The sequence below is a fragment of the Otolemur garnettii genome, unplaced genomic scaffold, assembly GCF_000181295.1.
Source record: "Otolemur garnettii isolate 467f Iridium unplaced genomic scaffold, OtoGar3 scaffold00006, whole genome shotgun sequence".
Taxonomy (NCBI): domain Eukaryota; kingdom Metazoa; phylum Chordata; class Mammalia; order Primates; family Galagidae; genus Otolemur; species Otolemur garnettii.
Genome location: NW_003852401.1, coordinates 31,161,255 through 31,180,352, shown reverse-complemented (window position 1 = coordinate 31,180,352; position 19,098 = coordinate 31,161,255). Strand labels below are relative to the sequence as shown.

The following is a 19,098-nucleotide window of genomic DNA, read 5'->3' as shown; positions in this document are numbered from 1 at the left end:
TAACCGAGTGCCCAGCCCAGAACTTTGAAGGGACTCAGTAAATGATTCCGGAAGGACTAATGCCATCTATCTCAAATCTGTGCCCGTGATTTCAAGAATTCCTCTGAAAAGTAAAATGTTTCATTACCCATTGGACAATGAGTAGATGAGACTTTTATTTTTAAATATATCTTTGTGCTCAATTTAATACCTATTTTGAGTGGCAAGGAGAAGAAATCATCATAACCAAAATTTGTACTAAGATACTTCAAATATGACAAGCAGCATACATGGTTGTTTTTATTAAGCTTCATATTCAGCTTATAGCTAAGTATTTCAGGCATTACTTCATGTGACAAGCAGACAGGGTATTCTAGGAAACATTTCACGACACTGCAGGGACTTCCTAACTACTGGGAACAGAGCAGCTTATTCTGCAGTTAACATGTATATGAAGGACTTCAAGTAGTCATTAAGGGAAAGAAGCTAAATGATAACTGGTCACTTCTGTGAAGTGGTTAACCTGGATAAATAGCTACAAAGAAAAGCGCATGACTGTTGCACAGCTTGAGATCTTGTATCTCAATTTCTCTTTTTTATTTAGGATAGAACTTGGGTGGGGTTCATATCAGAAAGCAAAAGATTCAGAATAAGCTTCATGTCATGTTCTCTGTGGATAGGATTAACACTAATATGATTAGCTTGCTTTTAAAGAAATTAAGAAAAGAATACTTGTATTGAATTGAGGGACTATAAGAGATACTTTTGAAGAATTTCTCTCTAGTCTTGTAGCTTCCTTATGAGTTCTTCTGAGAGATTTTCATTGTAACTGTCTTGACCTCTGTATATTCATAGAGACCATATTCTCCCCTGGAGAAAGAGAAAAAAAAATACCCACAAACATCATTTAGCCCAGTAGTACAAATGTTCTGAAGTGCATGATGGATACACATTTGTTCTTGCTTATCTGGCTAACAAAATGGAAAGTATTTTCTGTGTACAGACTATTTTGTGTAGTAGCTAGCCAACCACAAACTATCTGGTTTTACATAAATCTCCTGTGGAAAAAAACTTTTTAAAAATTTTTTAAAATTTGAATAATTATGTATTCTTATTGATTTTCACAGAAATTGTCCATTTTTTCATTAGCCTACATGATTTTAAAAGCTCTAACTACTCTAAAGGTAATTCAACCCAACAATAATTTTGGCATTTCTAGTTGAGATTCACAGAATACAGTAAGACAGGACAGGTAGTAATATATAACCACTGAGAAGTAGCACAGTGAAACTGTAAACTAGAGCAGAGCTGCATTGACCGACTGCACAGAACTGGCACAGAAGTGATGAAGGGCTGAGATTTTCATCTTAAGTAGCCCTAATATGGCTTGAAACAAAACATCTTATAGCTGTAGTTTTAGCAATGTCTTCTGATTCTTGACAAAACAAAAACTTGATCTATATTGTTCAAGTTTTCTGTTTTGTTTTTGTTGTTGTTGTTTGTTTGTTTTTTATTATTATTGTTTTCTTTTTAGGAGGTGCAAAAGGGGAGATTAACTTAAATTCAGGGTCCTGGGGTTTTCACAGTTGTTGGTTTTCTCCCTTTATATAACCTCCTCAATCCCATACTCATTGCTTATATAACTCTTAAGTCTAACCCAAGTGATCAGGATTTAATTCAAGTCTACTATCTTGTTTTCAAATTTACAGGGACCTCCTAAAAACTGACTGGCATTCTCTTTATTGAAGGGATAACTAAAAAGATTTGGCTCAGTTATACTCTGTGTTGTTTTGAAAGAGGATTACATTACATGTATAAAAGAATGTTCTCAAAATCTCAATACTCATGCACATGTAGGTTTACAGAAGAATAAAATATGATCCTTTTCTATCCCTTTTTTCTTATGATATAAAAAGGTATACAGAAGACATCATTTTCTCCTAGGTTACCTAATAGTCTTGTACTGATTATTTTCTTGGGCAGTTAAGCTTCTGAAAATACCCTTTTAAAAGCTTCAGTGAGCATGTTCTTCAAAGTAATTAAAGGGTTTAGCCTCAGTTATCTGAAACCCATTATAAGACAGTGTTTTAATAAGTTTTTATCTCACAGAGTTAGATAAATCAACCCGTGATTTTAACCTATAGGCTTTCCATTGTATTTTTGGTCACATGGGCACTTGAAACTCTTAAGAGAGTAATAACTGTGACTTTTGTCCTACTCTGGCTGAACAGGCCCCGCCGTTTAGGACTCTTACATGTCTACTGTATGTATGATATAACATGGAAAGATTTGTCCACATTTCTTTTTATCTTAATAATTCTGTAAGCTACTAGTCCTGGGTTTCGAAAATCATCACTGTACAAATCACCTGGGACCTTATCAAAGCCTGATTCTGATTCAGTAGATTTGGGGTAAGGCCTAACACTACCTTTCTAGTAAATTTTCAGTGATAACCACATTTCTCATCCAGGGTCCACACTGTGAGAAAAACAGTACCACTAACAAGTTATGTCTGTTTTTTCCTCTGTCCCCAGGACTGAGACTGGCACTAATTAAGCAGGCACAGAGGAAATATTTGCTGAACTGACTTGGCAAATATTATCAAGCAAAAAAATATATATATTCATTTGAGTTCTTGCTGTAAGCTCAGTAGTTTGCAACACTTCCTTGTTCATTTTCTCTGGGATGGGAGGAAAGAAATATCTCGTGAGGTGCTGAGAGCCAGTTAAGTTTAAACAGGCATGCCAGCAATGTCTGCAGGGACCTATGTTAACTTAAATGAAAATGAGATCAATTACACAAAGGGAGAAATTCTGCCATTTAACCCATTCCAGTGCCAACCCATGATCAGAGATGCAAAATCAAGGTTTGCATATTCCGTATCACCACCAAAAATGTAGGGGTCTGCCGACCACCAATTTTGGATCTTTGAGGACTCTACTTCCCCATTGATCAATTCTTTCTACTTTGGAGCACAAATTGTAACTTAACTCTTGGTGATCACTGGAGTAATGCTTTTGAAGCACCTTGCAGTGAATGACTCATTTACTAAGTTCATTAAATTTGGACTTGAATAGCAGCACCCTCAGCTAGAATTTTTGAAGTAAAAAAATACAACATTAACTTTTTCCCTTATATTTTAAAGAAGAAAATTCTATATACCTATATCAGGTTTAGGAAGTTATTGATGGTTGATTTCTGTTTTCAGTCCTCTTATTTGATGTCCTTGTGTCTCAACCTTAATGTTGTATTCAACAAAACTGATGTTTGGTCCCTTTTGATCATCCTTTTCGATTATTTTATCATTTGATCATCCATTTTGATTATTTTATCTTCATGATTCCCAGGAAAATGTGTTAGATAGTTGGGCTAGCAATGAACTAACCCACTTTCAGAGTAATCTAACCTTTTTTCCCAGCATTTTGTAGAAAGTAATTAGTTCTGCCAAGGGATCCTCCAGTAACAGATATTATAAAGAGAAGAAACAGGGAAGGAAGAAACCACTTACTGAGTTTCCGCTTTGTGACAGTTATAAGGCTGGGGATTGGACGTTCATTATGTCATAACCATATAAAGAGGAAAGTTGATATCTACGTTTGAAATATGAGGAGCAGAGGCTCAGCAGATGGGAAACTTGAATCAGGCAGGATGGCTAGGGAGTGGGGAGTATAAGGACATAAGTGCCGGCTGGTCAGACTCTAATGATGTCTTCTCAGATAAGCCTTGCATTTTCTATGGGTTGGTCTTTGTCATTTTCAAAACATTTTAGACATATGCACGGCCCTTCACTGTTCTACAAGTAAGATCTAAGTCCAATTGACTTTAGGACTTCTTAGTCTGTATCATATTTAACTCTGAAATCACAGTTCTCACCCTATGATTCCACAGCAACCAATCCAATTCACTAGCCCTTCACCATGCCACATGCAATGTTGTATTCAAGAACGCCCTCCCCCTGCCCTAGATAAGTTCCGTCTCTTCTGTGAGGTCTTTTCTTACTTTCTTAACTGCCATTTAAGTTTCTATCTACTGAAGTTCCACTGAAATTATAACCATAGACTCTTAAACATGGAAAGGAGCTTAAAAGACCTTCTACTTCCTCTACCCACTCCTGTCCTCACCCGCTATTCTTGATCTTGTGTGACAGATGAAAATAGTGACAGTTAATGAGATGCTGTCCTAAATGCTACGTTCTCATCGTTTCTAGATGTTCTGTCCTTCAATACTTTTCTCTGCACTTCAAGTGCTGTATTGCTTCCGTGAAGTCTGAGTCTCCCTCTAGTGTGTATGGGTTGTCTCGCATATCATTTCACATATTCCTCCTGCCACCACAGTTATGTAGGGCATGGAACACAGTGTCATGTGCCTAGGACCTTATACATAGAAAGTATACCTACTAACGAATGCATGTGGAGAAAGTTGATGCGTCATTCTATCACTCCTCCATTTTTATGACTTCCCAGAAATGTTTCCTTGTAATTTAGCTCATTCATTAAGAGATAAATGACAAAGTATGTGGCTATTTCCTGCCTATGTGACCCTTAGAAACTGAGAAAAACTTATTTTTACTTGCTGTTTACAAAATGGACAGCAATACTATATTTGATTTCATAGATTCGCATATGATTTATCTTTTCTCTTTGTGAATTTTTAAATTTATTGGTAAATGTAAAACATTTTTAAAAAATAAAATAGGTAAAATTGCTTGAATGAACTCAACCAAAAATCTTGCCAGCACTTTGTGTTTACATGTGTATGTGAATATTTTTACAAAACGTCTATATATCCTAGTCTTAAAAGCAACCAAACGCTCATAAGTCCTTTTATCCATAAATTTTCTCAATCTATTCACTACTATAAAACATGTTTTCCTTGGTCAAATTTCCCTTCAGATTTATGTTTCACTTCCAAAAACAACTTATTCAGGTAATTAAAAATTTTGGAGTTTATATCAATAATATTTCAACAAATGAGAATCATTCCTCTTATACTGATGGTTTCTGAGATAAGGCACCTACTGTATTTTGTTTCTAAGTATGAAATGTCTGATTCCCTGCAAGCTTGATGGTTGATCCGACATCTTACTTTGACACTCAGAAGGGAAATTGTCTCAAAGCTTGCCTTTCTTTGCTGTCACAATATAATGATGAAACATTTCTACACTGTATTGTTACATGTGATGAAAATGGATTCTTATTGATAACTGCAAATATTTGGCACAATGCCTGGATAAAGATGAAGTGCCGAAACATAGCCTCATGTCAAATACTCCTCAAAAAAAAAAAAAAGCTAATGGTATCTGTTTATTAGTCCAGCACTGGTATTATCTACTACAGCTTCATGAAACCTGGTCAACGGATGACAGTGGATGATATGATGAGGATACTTGAGATTAAGCAGCTGAGATCAGTCAATCCAGGCAGGGTAATCCTCTTACAAGACAAGACTGTCGCAAACCATGCTGCTCAAAGTACAGAAGCTGGATTGAAATTCTCTGTCATCCACCTATTCACGAGACCTTGCACCCAACTGACTACCACTTTGTCTAGGCTTTGGGCCACTTGCATGGAAAAATATTTAATTCTCAACAAGCTGTGCAAGACGCCTCTGGCAATTTCTTGGCTTCTTCGCTGGTAACATACAGAAGCTACTGTTAATGTGGCAAAACTATATTGATAATTTAAATGCATACTTTGATTAATTGTACTGCTTTTTATTTGGGATATAGTAAACTAAACTTGTGATTCTTAATTGGACTTTTCAGACTTAATGATCTCATATTTATATGGGAGATATATTAAAATAACTGGAGTCTTCTTATATGTGCATACTTCCTACAATTGTCAATTTATGCTTTTCATATTCTTTCTGGAAATGTTTCTTGCATAGATTACATTCCTATGCATGGCATATAACTCTACGAGCAGCAACATTTCAATCACCAATGGAAAGTGCTTAATATGGACCCTTATAAATAGTAAGATCTTAATAAATTATTTTTCCCTTCTGCCATCACCTTTATGCATGTATGGGGAATAGCCAACCTCTAATAAGCCATTTGGAGGTATAAATTCTCCAGGAAACCACAGAAAAGGGTTTTGTCTAAGGAGGCAACTGTAAGTTAAATCTCTAGGAGTAAAAACTATTTTCATGAAGGTTAAGTATATTCATAGAAAATTATTCTTACATTTCTCGTCCATTTCCAGACATCTTGTATCCACCGAAGGGGCACTGGGAAGATATCATCATATAGCAATTCACCCTGAAAAGAAAGAAAAGTACATCATAGGCAATGCTTAACCTATGAGATAACTCTAATTTGGCAATTTTACAAATTTAAAAAGCTCCTTAAGAACTCCCTTGCTTTCAACATAACATACTTATCGTGACAAAAAAGCAGCATAAGTTAGAATGCAGAAGTATATGGATACATACCACCTGGAAACAAAGAAAATGGTACATCTAAGGATGTATAGGTGGACATCCATTTTTGTAGTCTATCATGTTCCTGAGAAGCTATAGTTAGAATTATAAAAGCTTGAATAGCTAATGTGCCATGGAACAGGGGTCCGGAAACTGCAGCCTAATGGCCACATGTGGCTTTGTAGATCCTTTTGACTGAATCTAATTTTCACAGAATAAATCCTTTTATTTTTGTTTTTTATAATTTTATTTTACTTTCACAATGAATATAAGTAAAATACCAAAGAATAAAATAAATTTCAATGAAATAACCCTTTCAGATTGACCAGCACAATTAGAATAATTAGTAAGCCATAAAGGGCTAAATTAAGGGCTGCTACACTCAAGATGTAATTCTAACTTCCCCCGGTCTGGCTGATGCCATTACTGCATGAGACTGGTAGGCAAGGGCTTATGTATGGGGTAGAATATGCCAGTCTGTTATCAGCTTTTGATAATGGTGTACTGTATATCTGTTTGAAGTAGAATTTGTGAATAGTTATACAGTTGATAGTATTTTTTAATTCTGTCTGCTTAACAGCCTGTCATGTTCAAGACCAAGAGAATGCTGAAGGAAGAAAAAACATTTTTAATGAGGATTGGGAATTGCCATATTATCTTGTTTCTGCTAAAGATGAGATGATTTGCTTTGTGATACTGCAGTATCAGCCAGCATGAAAGGAATCCAGTGCACATCAACACTACGACATTCATAAAGACCACAAATAATTTGAATTAGAGGGAGCGGTGTGAAAGGTTATATTGCAGAAATTAAAAAATGAAAATCAAAAGCAAAGACAATTCTTTCAAGCTGCAATAAGATCTGGAAATAATGCCACTGAAGCAACTGACAAGTAGCTTATGTACTGAGGAAAAAAGGGAAGCCATTCCATGATGCAAAAATTGTGAAGGAATGCATTATTGAAGTTGTAGGATGCTTAGATCCTGATAACATTTCAAGGTACAAACATCTGCTTCTTTCAAAGAGAACAATATCTTAGCAATATGAATTAGTCTTTAACTTAACAGAACAATTTCATGCACCATTTAAAGAGGAAAATATCTAATATTTAATCACCTCTGATGATGCAATGGTACAACTGAATGGTCATAACAGAAGATTTTCTTTGCTATGAAGAATTGTTCACTTTGGGCACTCTTGTTAACAGAACATAGACAATAGATATCTTCAATAACTTTCAAGATAAACGATGTGAAGTTGGACTGAATTCAGTAAATTTAATGAATGTGTATCTATAGATGGTCCACCTTCCATGACAGGAAAACATGAAGGGTTTATTAAATAGATTTTTAAAGTTTTAACAGATCCAGATGCTCTCATTTCTTTGCATTGTCTCTTGTAACAACAAAATCTGTGCTAAAGCTACTACAGTAAATGATACTTTGTGACAAGTTGTAAGTATTGTTAGTCATATTCCTGCAAATGCAACACAGCATTGCCGGTTTTGTAACATGCCAAAGGTGAAGGATGAGGTATTATTCAGTGAGGATTCACCGTGTCATTCTAAAGTATGTTGGCAAGGACAGGTATTATCCAAAATTTTATTTCGTAAGTTAAATCTTATGAAAAACTGTATCAGGGTGGTGCCTGTGGCTCAAAGGAGTAAGGCGCTGGCCCCATATGCTGGAAGTGGCAGGTTCAAACCCAGCCCCGGCCAAAAACTGCAAACAAACAAACAGTATCAGCAATGTAAATTGTTAAAAGAAGATTTCTATGGGAATTAAGCATTTCTGTGTGCAATCATGTCAAATCACAATGACTTAAATATTTCTGTGGAAGGTAAAATGAAGTCTATATGTAACATATGGCAAACAATCCAAGAATTTCAAAGAAAGCTGTCTTTCTTCAAAATACTTCTTCAAAAGGATATTTCAGATGAACATTTCCCCCTGTTCATTAGGGGAAAGATCATTAATGAGCAGGATGAATATATATGAATCATTTGAAGACTACACAGCTGTTAACAGACCTATTTGAGGATTCAGTGAAAAGTTCACTGACTTTGAGAATCACGACATCACACTGAAAATAGCATTTCAGCCTCACCTCGTTGATATCACTAAGATACCTGAAGAACTATAGATAGAATTGATTGACCCCTCAGTAGATGATTGTTAAAGTCACCGTTGCTAAGAAAGAGCCAACTGAAATGGGGAAATGTAGTGGAATACCCATACCTTCAACAATATGCCCCAAAATGTTTTCTTGCTTTTCAACCACTTATTGCTATGAATATAGATTCTCCTAACCCAAATCAAGATAGCATAAATAACCAGGACTGGTGGCTAACACCAATAATCATAGCACTCTGGGGGGCTGAATTGGGTGAATTGATTTGAGCTGTGGAGTTCAAGAACAGCCTGGGCAAGAGCGAGACTCCATCACTTCAAAAACATTAGAAAAACTAGCTGGGTATTGTGACAGGCACTTATACTCCTAGCTACTAGGGAAGCTGAGGTAAGAGTATTACTTGAGCCCCAGTGTTTAAAGTTGCTTTGAGCTACGATGCCATACCACTGTACCCAGGGTGACAGAGTGAGACTGTGTCAGAAATTTAAAAAAGGATCCCCTAAATGACTGATGTCCATTTAGAAGATGCAGACTTCCCTGCCACCATCCAATATGAAATGCTTTCCAACAAGAAGCAGACACAAAGTCATTAAAAGTTTAATTAACTTTAAAATTTACAAATAATTTTCATTTTTTGAAATCATTAAGGACATAGTAGTTAGATTTCTACAAAAATAATCTACATTCTGAAGTATATTTAATTGAAAATCCTTAAATACAACTTTGATTACAGCTGAATTCATGTGCCTTTCCAACATGAAAAAGTTTCCCACCCATGTGTTAATCAAATATCAGTAAAATATTTCAGGTAAGCAACTGTAGGAGGCTGGATAGAATTAAAGAAAACACCTTTCCATGTGAGTTCTTCCACTGTAGCACGGTTTTCTGTTTTTGTTCTTAAAGGCAGCGAATGCTTCTCTAGCAGGTATGCATATCCAAATGAAAAATCCAAGACTAAAAAGGTTAAAGTTAAGGTAACCTGTTACTGTGGTTAACAGAGAAAAGGCTGCATCATTTAGGTTGGACTTACCACACTGCCCCTGCCTGCAGAGCAGAGGAGACTGTTATGGCTTTATCAAGGTCTTTGGTAAAGACTCCTGCTGCGAGCCCGTAGTGAGTATTGTTTGCTCTCTTGATCACATCATCTAAAGATTTAAACTTCATGATTTGCTGCACTGGTCCAAATATCTATACCACAAGAAATGGATTAAGAAAATCAAAATGATAGGTTAGAACTAGATGTTTCAAAAGATATTGCAATTTTTTAGAAAAATGAATTATCCTACATTGATTAAGACTCTGCTCTAACATCAAACCTATGTGTAAAAATCCAGTTAAGTAGCTTCTGCAATGTAGGTGAGAATAGATAATGATCAGGTGTTCAGTTATTTTTGGAACAAGATAGGTTACAAATAATTAAGCAATATTCACTTTTTAGATGTTAAAATTAAGCTTCCATGAACTTGTAATTGTGTATCAAATCATTAACCTCATAATTTCATTTTCATTTTTAGGGCATTTAAAATTCTCTCCCTAGTTTTTCTCATCTTCCAACTTACTACATATAACAATAAGTTCCAGAAAGCAATGCTATCCTTTTGGATAAATGACTAGGAAATGATTAATTATAGTAAATTTCTTTTAAATATCAGGATACCATTGGTTGAAATATTAGCCATTTTATTACATTTAATATTTTAATAATTAGTCAGGGTATGTAAAACATGAATTTTTGTTTAGATTCTACTTTATAGCCAAATCTTATACAACTTACATATGTTAATAAAGAATGGTTTGTTATTGCTAGAGCTTAAACCGTGAGCTGTCCTGTCCTAGTCAGGGCATAAGTTCATTGGGAATGGCTATGGTTTCAGAACAAAAACCAAAAATCACATTTTTCCAGCCTACACCATTCTCACCCTTGCTAAACACTCTACTTAACATAGCCTAAGCCCAAGTCATTCTGTATTTCAGCACCAGGGAGGAGAAAGACAACTGGATTATCTTTTAGAAATTAAGCCCCTAAATTATATTGCAGTAAGATATTTACTAAAATTAAATTAAAAGAGAGGGTTCTTCTGAGTGTTATCTAAATTTTCTGGGAAACAAGAATACACAGAGGCAAAAATCAGAAATGACAAGCAGTTTCCTGGTGTTCACCCCTGTGGTAAGTGTAAGGGAAATAGGACCTGCTAAGCAAATAGAGGCTGAGTAAAAATTCTAAGGTTGTAAATGTAATCATGAGGTTGTAACTCAGGGAAACAGACATAGAGCAGCTGCTGCAGTAAGTGTATTCATATTTGACATAATTTTAATTGAACATAGCATATGGCTCCAAGCTTAATGTATAAGCTAACTATTTTACTGTGAATATGTTTTTTCATACTAAGTTTAAGCTAACTATTCTACTATGAATTAATGTTTTTCATACTAAGTTTAGCTTGAAGTTTAAGCTAAGCTAACTATTCTACTATGAATTAATATGTTTTTATTAATTTTTTTTGCCATGATTATAATAGATCTCTTGACATTCTTCCTTCTACCTACTGACATTTTCTATCCTTGACCAACATCTCCTGAAACCTCAAATCCCATGCCCCGACCTGATGACCATCATTCCACTCTCTACTTCTCCAAATTTCACTTTTTTAGATTCTACATATAAGTGAGATCACATTTGTCTTTCGGAGTTTGGCAGGCATCACCTGTCACAGTGTCTTCTAGCTTCATCCTCATTGATGTGGATAACAGAATTTTTTTTTTAAATCACTTTGAAGCCATGAAAGAAGTATCTAAAAATTGTTAAGCTTTCCGGTCTATGTTTGGCTAAAACTTTCAGCTGGCCTAAAGGAATTTTTACTATTGTTAGTCTTACAAATAAGCCTTCATTAGTAACAGAAAGAGTAGTATTTATTGAGAAAGAGCTGAGAATTTTAAAGGGACACTTTGTATGCACACGTTCAGACAAGGCATGACAACATCAGGAACAGAACGAAACCCTTTACCTCCTCTTTGGCGATGCGCATCTCATCTGTAACATTAGAGAAGACCGTGGGCTGGATAAAGTAGCCTTTATTCCCCCAGGGGCCTCCGCCACATTCCAGTTTGGCCCCTTCTTTCTTCCCACTCTCAATGAGATCAAGAATTTTATCATATTGTTCCTTGTCAATCTAGTTGAAAAATATCACATGGAAAAAAAAGTTACAGGTTTATAAAGATAACATACTGGTGGGCCTGTTAACGAGGTTTCAAAATGCTAAGATATGGCCATTGAATCAAACATTGAATCAAAACAGCTAACAGAGGCTCTGATTCATTCCTTAGCTGAATTTTATTCTCATGACTTTTCAGGGAAGAACCCCTGAAGATAGACATTTGTATTATAGTTATGGAAGAGAAGCATGTCAGTACTGCAAACCTTTATACATTTGCCATTTCTTCACTCTGGAAGAAATGTCTATAAATAATCTAACACATTAACCTAGAAATTGTAGTGCTAATTGAAATAAAGGGAGTGAATACAGAAAAAAAGAGAATTTTGGTACCAGGGTTAATTGAACAGGGCAGTAGGAGAGCAGATGCTTAGATTTCTCTTAGAAGACTCCTGTGCCTGTGTCTAGATCCCCTGTTGTTGAACCATCCCCTCTGGTCTGCTCTATGCTCTTAGATGTTACATTCTGACTGTGGTTTGCACATCCTCCCACTTGAGGTCTTTTTGTTTGAAATTCCAATTTCTGGCCTTTCCTAATTGTCACCGTCCTGTTTCATTAAATGGGCCACATCTAAATACAAGTATGACAAGTATTTCAAAACTAAAAAAAGCAAGAACTTTATAGCATTTGTTAATTTCCCCGGTGTCTTTAATTTTCAGTATGATTCCTACTTGTTTCTAGGCATGAAAAATCAGAAAAAAAAAACAGAATGATTTCTTTATCATTGGAAATTGATTTTTTTTTTTTAATCACCAAACTGGCACAGTATCATTACCTAGGAAGACACGTGGATGGGAAATAACCTCACTCAATAAAATCTAGGCCTAAAGAGGAGACTTTATTCTTGTCCCCTGAAATGCTATTTCTTCTACTACTGTGTACTCACCTGAGGGCCTTGACTCACTCCTGGAGTCAGAGGATTTCCAAGAACGTACTTCTTTGCCAGCTCCACACTCCTTTTCACAAACTCATCATAAATTGATTCTTCCACAAACAACCTGGATGCAGCGACACAGCATTGGCCCTGGTGGAAGAACACTCCCCTGTGTGCAAATTCAAGGGCATTGTCCACTGCAAGAAAGATATTCACAGCAAGGAAGACATTCACATTAAAAAAGAGATACTTTCTAAAGATTACATGTTTTTATATACAGAAGAACTGCTGTAAGCTGGCCACACAAGGGTCTGTAACAAATTGGTCAACCCATGGAGGTGGTCAACATAAGGATCTCCATTGAGTACATGTGCTGCATGCTCACATTATGAAAATTAGGTCAACACACCACCTCCTTAGGTTGACCTAATTTTCATAGACCAGAATGCACCAAAGGTACATAGGCTGAGTGGTGGTCAACTTACAGAGGTTCTACTTTCTTTCTTAGAGGCAATATAGTGATAAAGAAAAGTTATGAGTGGTATTGTCAGACAGGGGCATGAGTTGTACTGTCAGATATGAGCACAATACATTCAACTTCTTAATAGTCAAGTCAAAAATTAGTCTTTCTGATCCTTTATTTACCATGGAAATAATAGCAATGAATAGCAGAATCTGAAAAAATAGTGGTTATTATTATAACAATATAAACATTATTGAAAAAGTGGATCCAATCAGAAAATTAAAGCTCATTACAAATGATTTTTATAAATATCTCCATTTATTATCAGTTGGGTGACTGTGACTATTTTTTTCAGGCCTCGTGTTTTAACTAGATAACAAAGAAAATCTGAAATGTCTATTGTATTAAATAATCTCAAAGTTTCTTAAGGGAACATCTGTGGGATAAAACAAAATAAAACAACTAAAAAAGAGGCATAGGAAATCTAATACTCAGAGTCACCCATCCCCCTTATGACTTTATTCTAGCAAAGACATTTTCAAAATCTATCGAAGGTATATTGTTTCATATATGCTTTTAAATTCTTCTTATCCATTTATTTTAGGTAGTTGAATGTACTTTAAAAGGCAGAAATAGGTTGCTTTATTAGTTGATCCTAAACAAAAATAAAGTTTTCTTTTCCATTTTAACTTTCAACACTCTGAAGATTCAACTCAACATTTTAGCAACTGGGTGTTGTTTTTATTTATTTGTAAACTAATAACACCTTAAGTTTTAGTAAGAGCAGTTTGCAGAAAAGCTTAGAAAAATTAGGATTCTTTTCATGTTTATAGAATGTTTAATAATATAGTATATTCTAAAAATGTTTAATTAAGACCATCCTAAAAACATAGGCCAGATTCATAAAGCATCGGTGTTTACAGCCACAAATAAATAATGTAGCTGTGAAAGTAAGTCTGTTACAGGAATATTTGACTATTTCTGCTAATTAACATCTATTTAGCAAATAATTTTGGGATTCTACTTGGTAATATAATCAGAATGAACCCAGAATATTATGTAGTGGAGTCTCATCCTAATTGTAGATTAAATACACATAAACTCAACCATATTTGCTAAGGGATTAAAAAAGAGACATTATTTAAATAGAAGGCATGATTCTCTTCTGGTTGTTTTATTTAATTAGCATATGACCCAGTGCGAAGGGAGACGGCCAGTGTGAAATTGCTATGTTCCCATTTGGTCTCAGTCCAGCACATCCCTGGGTTATCTCATTACACTTAATATGACACTAATAATTAAAGGTATGGAATTTGAAAAATATATCATGGCTCCTAAATGCAAATGTTTATGTTATCTTGAGTTTGAGTATTTAGCAATCTATTCTGAACCAGGAAGAAATTGTGTCTGGGACCAATGTGTTACAAGTTTATGATGATTTAACATATTTTCAAGAGTAATTCTGGACTCTGATTAATTCCTCGCACTTTGGTATGGGAAGAAAACCTTCTTATACAATGGTAACTTCACTGCGTGGCATTATGAGACACCAAAAAGGATGGAAGGAGGAGTCCAAGTGGCTCAGACTCACGGTCGGCATCAGCAAACACAATGCACGGGCTCTTGCCCCCAAGCTCCAGGGTCACCCTCTTCAGATTGCTTTTCCCAGCAGCTTCCTTGATCAATTTACCAACCTGAAATGGAACAGTATGAAGGAGAAGGCTTAATCTGCTCTCATGAAGACAAGTTTATTTAGTGTTTTAAATCTATATGACATTTGTACCATAGTTAAGCTTCGGAGTTAAATTACATTTGTGCGAAACCCTAAATTACATTTTCTAAGATTTGGCCACTGTAGATATAAAAGGCTCCTTTCTCCAAGCAGACAGATGTAAGAAGCAAGAGGAAAATGCTTGTGAGCAAAAGAATGGAGATGTCAAACATGAGAGCTGATCTGGACATGTCTGGCCAGGCAGGGGAACTTCATCTCTTTACAGGCTGTGTGCACATGTCATGTCCCAATTACAACGTATCTAGGAGGACTCTTCATCCTTCCACTGGCTTCCAGAGGACTCTATCCAGCCAGACTGACGGAGTGAGCACCTCCTCAATCTCATCTCTCTTCTCACTATAGACCCACCCCAACCCAAGCTACCTCCCCTTTCTAACCTTCTTCGGGATCCAGCTCAGATTTCTACTTCTCCTTGAATCTTTCTGATGACTCTAGGTAGAAATGACTCTCTTCTCTTGGCCTCCCAAAGAATCTCCTGAAGGCTCTTTCAGAGATTGCCTCAGATGATTTTATTGGTATGCACACAGGGTTCTCAGATAACAATGTTGTTATCTGAGGAGGTTGTGACCTCCTTGCAGTCACAACACCCTCACAGGGCATACTCCCCTCTGTAGTGTCCATCACAGTGCGCTCACTGAACTGTTGACTGACTGACGCCTTCTCTCTCTTTCCTCCCCTGTAACACACACACTCTCAACAGTGGAGTTAGGAAAAGAAATTGGGTCTGTGCTCTGTGCTGCTATTTCTGTTACTTGGAATCCTACTGTTCAGGTTTCTTCTTTAATGTAAGTGGTCTCTCTGTTTTCAATTTTTTTTCTTTGTAGATCCCCTCTCTTCAAGATTACTTTCTATAGTTATTTTTATTTTTTAATCACTAAAACCTGGCCTGTTTTAATTATTTCTTCTATCATTTTTATTGAAGCCTAATCCACTAACATGGTCTTTTCTTTTTTAAATATAATTCCCTATATTTTGCCTCTTTTATTCTCCAGGTTTCTTTTCCTACTCCTTATGTCAGATTTTAATAAAAAGTTTCCATCCCAACAGAACAAAGGCAAGTCAATGCTTGCTAAGTGTATACTTAAATGTTATGTGGTCACCGAACTGCTAGTGTGCAGTTCAGAATAAAGCATAAACCTGCTCATGTTTCCATCTTAATGACATTGTGGTTCTAAATCAAACACCTAAGAGTAGATTAATCAAAATAAGGTAAGAGTACATTTGCATTTGGGAACCCTGTCTAAAGTGTTTCTTGGGTCTCGTTTTCCTTCCACAATATACTCCTTAGGGCCACTTTTCTTTTCTTTTCTTTTCTTTTCTTTTTTTTTTTTTTTTTGAGACACAGTGTTACTATTCACACTTGGTAGAGTGCCATGGTGTCACAGTTCACAGCAACCTCAAACTCTTGGGCTTAAGCGATTCTCTTGCCTCAGCCTCCCAAGTAGCTGGGACTATAGCTGCCAGCCACAATGCCCAGCTATTTTTGTTGTTGTTATTGTCATTGCTGTTTAGCAGGCTCGAACCCACTAGCCCCTCTATATATCACCACTGGCCTAACCACTGAGAAATGGGCACGAAGCATTTAGGAGCACTCTCAAAGGTTAGATTTTTACTTCAGGTGATTAAGAATTTTCTTTATTCTAGATAAAATTCTTTGCCTTCCCTCTGAGTTCTCCAATTTCCTTCTGCATCTTTCCCCCCCTCTTTTTCCTTTTTATAAAATATAGGTCTACTGGAGAAACTCCATTAAAATAGAAAACTTTTATCTTGGAGAAGAGTGTAAAATCAGAATTTCTAAATGCTACAGATGTCAAAAGACTCGCATGAAAGTATTCTTAGAACAGTGGTTCTCAACGCTCCTAATGCTGCAACGCTTTAATACAGTTCCTCATGTTGTGGTGACCTGCAACCATAAAATTACTTTCCTTGCTACTTAGCAACAAAACTGTATTAGCAGTTACAGTTGCTACTTAGCAACTTAACTGTATTAAAGGGTTGCTACATTAGGAAGGTAGAGAACCACTATGTTAGAAGAATAGACAAGAAAGAAAGGTCATATTTTTGCTTAGTTCAAGTTTAAATGGCAAATAAAAAATTTGTTTGAATTTTCCCAAAAGTCTAGCTACAGGCAAAACAAGCGAACATCCATAAATTTGTTTCGTGATTTTTGTCTCTTGGAAGAGAGTAAAGATTCATCATTTTTATCAAAGAGATTTACACAAAAGAAAAGATAAGAACTACTGAAGGTATAGGTAAATAATATAGTCTACAATATGGTGGTATTGCCATGGGGCAGAGGTATCCGATGCTCCTAAAAATGGTATAACTTCTTGTGTCTTACACAGTGTGGTAGGGCGCTATTTTATATTAATCTAATGGGACCTTAAAATTCTTACCTTGCCAAAAGTGTTGTTAGAATGGGAATCATTGCTACAATGACCACAATGGAGGAAGTAAGTGCCTTTTTCAGGGCATTTGCCAAGTTCCCTAATTTCTTCCCAACAACAAATCAGAAGCTAAAAGGGATCCCAGAAAGAGGTTCTAGGGAGCATGGACCGAGATTCTATGAGTTGAACAGTGATGGTTTTTCTGCATGAGTTTCTAAAAACACCTTATTAATGCTTGAATTCAGAATGGTCTGGGATGGCAGGGGTAAGGAGAAAGCCAGTGAGGGAGCTTGTTGGGGGAGCCATGTTAGAGTAGCTGATGGCCGTGCGTGAGCAGAAAGTACGTGGGAATGGAAAGTACCTGGAATAGTCAGGAAGTGACAAGGCAGAGTGGCAGAGATGGAGAAAAATTCTAGCAAGAGGAAAGTCTTCCCTCATAGCTTCTAAACTAGTGTGAGAAGTTAAAGAGTGGGAGAGGAAAGAGAAAATGGAAATAAGTACAGAATGTATCTAATAAACATGTGGTCTATTAATTGCTCGGCTGGGTGTTAAATGTTCCACTACTTATCAGCTCACTTCAGTTTATTCTGTACAACTCAGTAAGGTTGATGTTATTGTTTCCATTTTACAAATGAAGAAACTAATTTTGCAAGGATATTTGATTTTTGAAGACACACTAGGAGGAATTAAGTCAGTATATGAACCTAGATATTTCCTACTTTTTTTAATCTTCAAAGTTTTGGGATGTTTCTTGGTACGTGAAATGCGCCCGTCCCCCCAATACAATAAAGGCTCCTAGATGAGCCAAAAGAAACAGGCTGTGATACTACAGATGGGATCAGGGAACAGAAGCTGTGGGCCAGATGAATTGGAGAAGTTGAGGAGGCATAGCATCCAGGCCTCGAAAGTTACACGAATTCCCTACAGCAGAAGGTCTAAAAGTCCAGGCTTAGACATTGGCCTTTATTTCTTTACTTTCTTTGCTATGATTTCTACCTGTGATTTCACCATTTAAAATTTATTGCCATGTCTTGAACATTCCCATTCATTTTGTTCACAGTAAATCCTGACTATGAGCTTGGCTTTCCCCTACCTCGACTGAGGATTTATAAGGGTGGGCATAAAGTTTGTGTGCAATTTACTATGTTAAACTGCTTTAAATTGCACATGAACTTTATGTCCAATCTGTAGAACATTTGTCTACACCATGTCTATGAGAAACAAATAGTATTTATATATTCATAATAGTATTTATATATTCATATAAATATATTTTTATAAAATATATAAATATATATATTTGCTTCATTTTTAAAAGATCAAAGAACTTTGATTTTCCACCATTTCTTTTCTCTATGTAAATATTTCTTTATATTAGAGTAGCTAAGTAGGATTATAAAATAAGCAAATTAGCTTCACCTCCCTATCTGGAGCATTCTTTCCACCTCTTAATCTCCAGGAAGTTAGGAAAAGGAAAAAATCCTCAAAGCACGAGTTCTAGCACCATTTGGGCATCCTGATTGCTTCCTGTGAGCCCCTTCCAGCACTTTGTATGTGTCTGAGCACTTATCACATCCTGCCTCCCTTCTTACTTGCGTTGGCAGCTCCCTAAGAAGGGGTGATGCTGACTCTTCATCCTTTATACCATATACCAAAGAATGGCATACATTACTTTTTGTATTGAGCATCTAACAATGTCACGTAATTTAACAAAATGATTCAACAATTTATTTTTCTCGGTACAATATGATCTCAATATTCTCCTTTGCTTAAGATAGAAAATCATCTTAATAAATGGGAATCCATTTCCCAAAGTCTACCTCCCAGGCTGCTGTCT

At 36.0% G+C, this 19,098-nt stretch overlaps 1 protein-coding gene across 1 annotated transcript in view; it reads right to left on the bottom strand.

The window, feature by feature from the left end:
* Nucleotides 1-252: 252 nt before the first annotated feature.
* LOC100966723 (aldehyde dehydrogenase, cytosolic 2) overlaps nt 253-19,098 on the bottom strand; it is a 41,276-nt gene continuing 22,430 nt past the window's right edge. Inside the window, exons 6-11 of the mRNA XM_012813689.2 lie at nt 14,674-14,810; nt 12,632-12,816; nt 11,539-11,703; nt 9,564-9,721; nt 6,167-6,241; nt 253-849 (exon numbers count right to left, since the gene is read on the bottom strand). Of these exons, the coding sequence (XP_012669143.1) occupies nt 777-849; nt 6,167-6,241; nt 9,564-9,721; nt 11,539-11,703; nt 12,632-12,816; nt 14,674-14,810 (793 nt within the window). The 3' untranslated portion in view covers nt 253-776. The remainder of the gene's footprint in view (nt 850-6,166; nt 6,242-9,563; nt 9,722-11,538; nt 11,704-12,631; nt 12,817-14,673; nt 14,811-19,098) is intronic.